General features: G+C 38.6%; 1 protein-coding gene across 2 annotated transcripts in view; it reads left to right on the plus strand.

The window, feature by feature from the left end:
* LOC104790021 (glutathione S-transferase Z1) overlaps window positions 1,115-2,900 on the plus strand; it is a 3,233-nt gene continuing 1,447 nt past the window's right edge. The window contains exons 1-9 of one of the 2 annotated variants that reach the window (XM_010515710.2): window positions 1,115-1,226; window positions 1,316-1,403; window positions 1,514-1,570; window positions 1,732-1,838; window positions 1,954-2,025; window positions 2,176-2,229; window positions 2,315-2,390; window positions 2,659-2,720; window positions 2,834-2,893. In XM_010515710.2, the coding sequence (XP_010514012.1) occupies window positions 1,224-1,226; window positions 1,316-1,403; window positions 1,514-1,570; window positions 1,732-1,838; window positions 1,954-2,025; window positions 2,176-2,229; window positions 2,315-2,390; window positions 2,659-2,720; window positions 2,834-2,893 (579 nt within the window). In that variant the 5' untranslated portion in view covers window positions 1,115-1,223. The remainder of the gene's footprint in view (window positions 1,227-1,315; window positions 1,404-1,513; window positions 1,571-1,731; window positions 1,839-1,953; window positions 2,026-2,175; window positions 2,230-2,314; window positions 2,391-2,658; window positions 2,721-2,833; window positions 2,894-2,900) is intronic. The other variant, XM_010515711.2, reaches the window with a different exon arrangement.

Genomic DNA, 2,900 nt, shown 5'->3' on the forward strand with positions numbered 1-2,900 from the left:
TTTTTTTTTTTTTTTGAACAAACAAGGCTTTCTTTTATTCATCAGACAAAATAAATAGGATTACAAAGTTTGAGAGTTTTCAAAGCTAAAGCTGAATAGTAAACATAAGCGACAAACTGAAAGATAGGTAAATCAATAGTCATGGCCAAGAGGTGTTGGAGATTTGAGTAAAGCATCAAACCGCAAGTGAGCTCAAGGTGCTTCGACGCCACATTCACAAGCAAGGTGGAGATGTGGTTGATGGTCCTTATCAAATTGACATTGGGACGTTGAATGGGTTTCCATAGTCGAGAGACACAATGGTTTATTTGGCTCATTGGCAAGGAAGAGGGTGGTAGAGGGATTGAAATTGGGAATGGCTTTCTTGAGGAAGTTTTGATAACCACATTTCTATGAGATATGGTCATAATGCCGATATTCTTCAGACTTTGCTAGAGGAGATCATAAATCCTAGCTTTTTTGATTTGTTCTTGATAGCATTCAGGCCATAAAGATGATAATTTTGGTTTTTTCCAGGGTTGTCGTCAACACAGAGCTCCTGTCCAACTGCGACCAAACAACCAGCTTGGTGAGGGGACCTAGATCCGAAGAGCAGAGAGATAATAAAATTGACTTCAAGGGACGCATGTGGCAAGGACGAAACACAAGGTGAGGGAGGCGAATTGGAGTCTCAGATTTTGCATTTGGGGCTGGTAACTCGTGAGAATCACCTCACTGGGAGAAACCACCGGAAGAGACAGAGGGAGGTGGAGGGGATGAAGCTGAAGCATGGCCGGATTTATTGAGCGTAAATTTGGTGAACCTCCGAAACGTTCACCGTTGAAACAGACAAAAAGTGGACTTAGGTAGAAGAGGGGAACACGAGGATGCCGGAGCAGTTTCCCGACGACATTGATTTGATTCGACGCCACCGAGGGTTGAAGTCTTTGAGGTTCGTGCCAGAGAGAGCGGCTAGGGCAAACGTCTCACTGTCTTTTTTAAAAAAAATCGGTTGCCAACTCCTCTAACACAATACGTATAAGTTGTTCCAATGCTCTAAACTTTGAGACGCTAAAAGACAAATATGATAATTTTGTTTTTTTCCAGGGTTGTCGTCTCCGAATTCGCCACTTCTTCTTCTTCGCTATACACAATACAAATCTCAAAATGACCCACAACGACTCTGTTATCAACTCTTTACAGGAGAATCTGCTTAGAACAACAATTCCTTCCTACGAGATTTCATGGTTGAATATCAAATCTCTTTCTATCTAATTTTTAAAATCGTCTCCGCTCAATTTCCCCCGTAACTTTTTTTTTTTACCGATTTGATCAGGCGAATTCCGGCGCAGAGAAGTTGAAGCTCTACTCTTACTGGAGAAGCTCGTGTGCTCATCGCGTCCGTATCGCCCTCGCTTTAAAAGGTCTCCTCTATGATTTTGCTGTCGCTTTCTAGTCAATTTTGTGAACGGAACAAGAGTCTTGTTTATACTATTTGATTCTGAAATTTGGATTCTTGTTTGATTGCTTTTAGGGCTTGATTATGAGTATATACCAGTGAATTTGCTCAAAGGGAATCAGTTCGATCCAGGTTCGTAGTTTTCCAGTTTTTTTTACTTGCTTTTGATTCGGATTTCGAGGTTATAGTGAACTTGATTGATGAACTAGATGAGAATGTGTAGTAGAATGAGAGGTAATTGATTATGAGCCATTTAAAAGCATCTACTGATGATTGGTTTCTTATGTTAAAAGTTTATCGTTTTGATCTTCAAGATTTCAAGAAGATCAATCCAATGGGTACTGTACCAGCTCTTGTTGATGGAGATGTTGTCATTAACGATTCTTTTGCCATTATAATGGTCAGTAATACAGACTTAGAGGTCTTTTTTATCTTCTTGTGGTTTTTTGGATTGAAAGAAACATTTCATCATTCTTGATTTATGTGTGTTTTTTTTTTTTTTAATTTACTGACAGTATCTGGATGAGAAATATCCTGAGCCACCTCTGTTACCTCGTGACCTCCACAAACGGGCGGTTAATTTCCAGGTATTTTGATCCTTTGTCTTCTGTTACTTCGATTAAGCCTTTTCTTAAGTCCTGTTTTTGTTAAATGCGTAGCTGTGTTGTTATAAGCAATACCAACTTTATTTTTCCTGCTTTCCACACTGACGCATTTTTTTGTTCTATATATTTCAGGCGATGAGTATTGTCTTGTCTGGCATACAGCCTCATCAAAATCTGGCTGTTATTGTAAGGACATGCGGTTGATGTCTATTTATTAGATTCTACTGTTGGAATAGAGTAAATTTCGTTACTTCATTTTCCTCATTTACAGAGGTATATCGAGGAAAAGATAAACACTGAGGAGAAAACTGCTTGGGTTAATAATGCTATCACCAAAGGGTTCACATGTATGTGATCTCTAATCTATCATTATCTATTCTTTTATTGGCATAAGTTATAAGATACAGAAACGTAATCAAGTACCAGTACAATCTTGTAAGTAGTTGATATACTGTGGTAGAAGAGCGTGAAAGTCTTACTTGTTTCTCAGTTATTTATGTTTTATGCTTGGTAATACGAAGTTGTACCATTCACCTCTTTGATGTTACTGTTATTATTTTCTGCCTTATAAAGGTTCATACTGATCTATGTAATTATGTCTCATTTCTCTTTCAGCTCTTGAGAAGCTGTTGGTGAGTTGTGCTGGGAAACATGCCACCGGTGATGAAATTCACCTGGTATACTGCTCTAAATCTCTCTGGACTGTGATTCTTTTGTCACTTTAGAATACTACCCTTATTATAAAGCAGTACGTAGACAAGTGTTAAAGCCATGAAACATTGTTTTGCAGGCTGATCTCTTTCTAGCACCACAGATCCATGGAGCAATCAACAGATTCCAGATTAACATGGTACTTT

This window comes from Camelina sativa, chromosome 6, assembly GCF_000633955.1.
Source record: "Camelina sativa cultivar DH55 chromosome 6, Cs, whole genome shotgun sequence".
Classification (NCBI taxonomy): domain Eukaryota; kingdom Viridiplantae; phylum Streptophyta; class Magnoliopsida; order Brassicales; family Brassicaceae; genus Camelina; species Camelina sativa.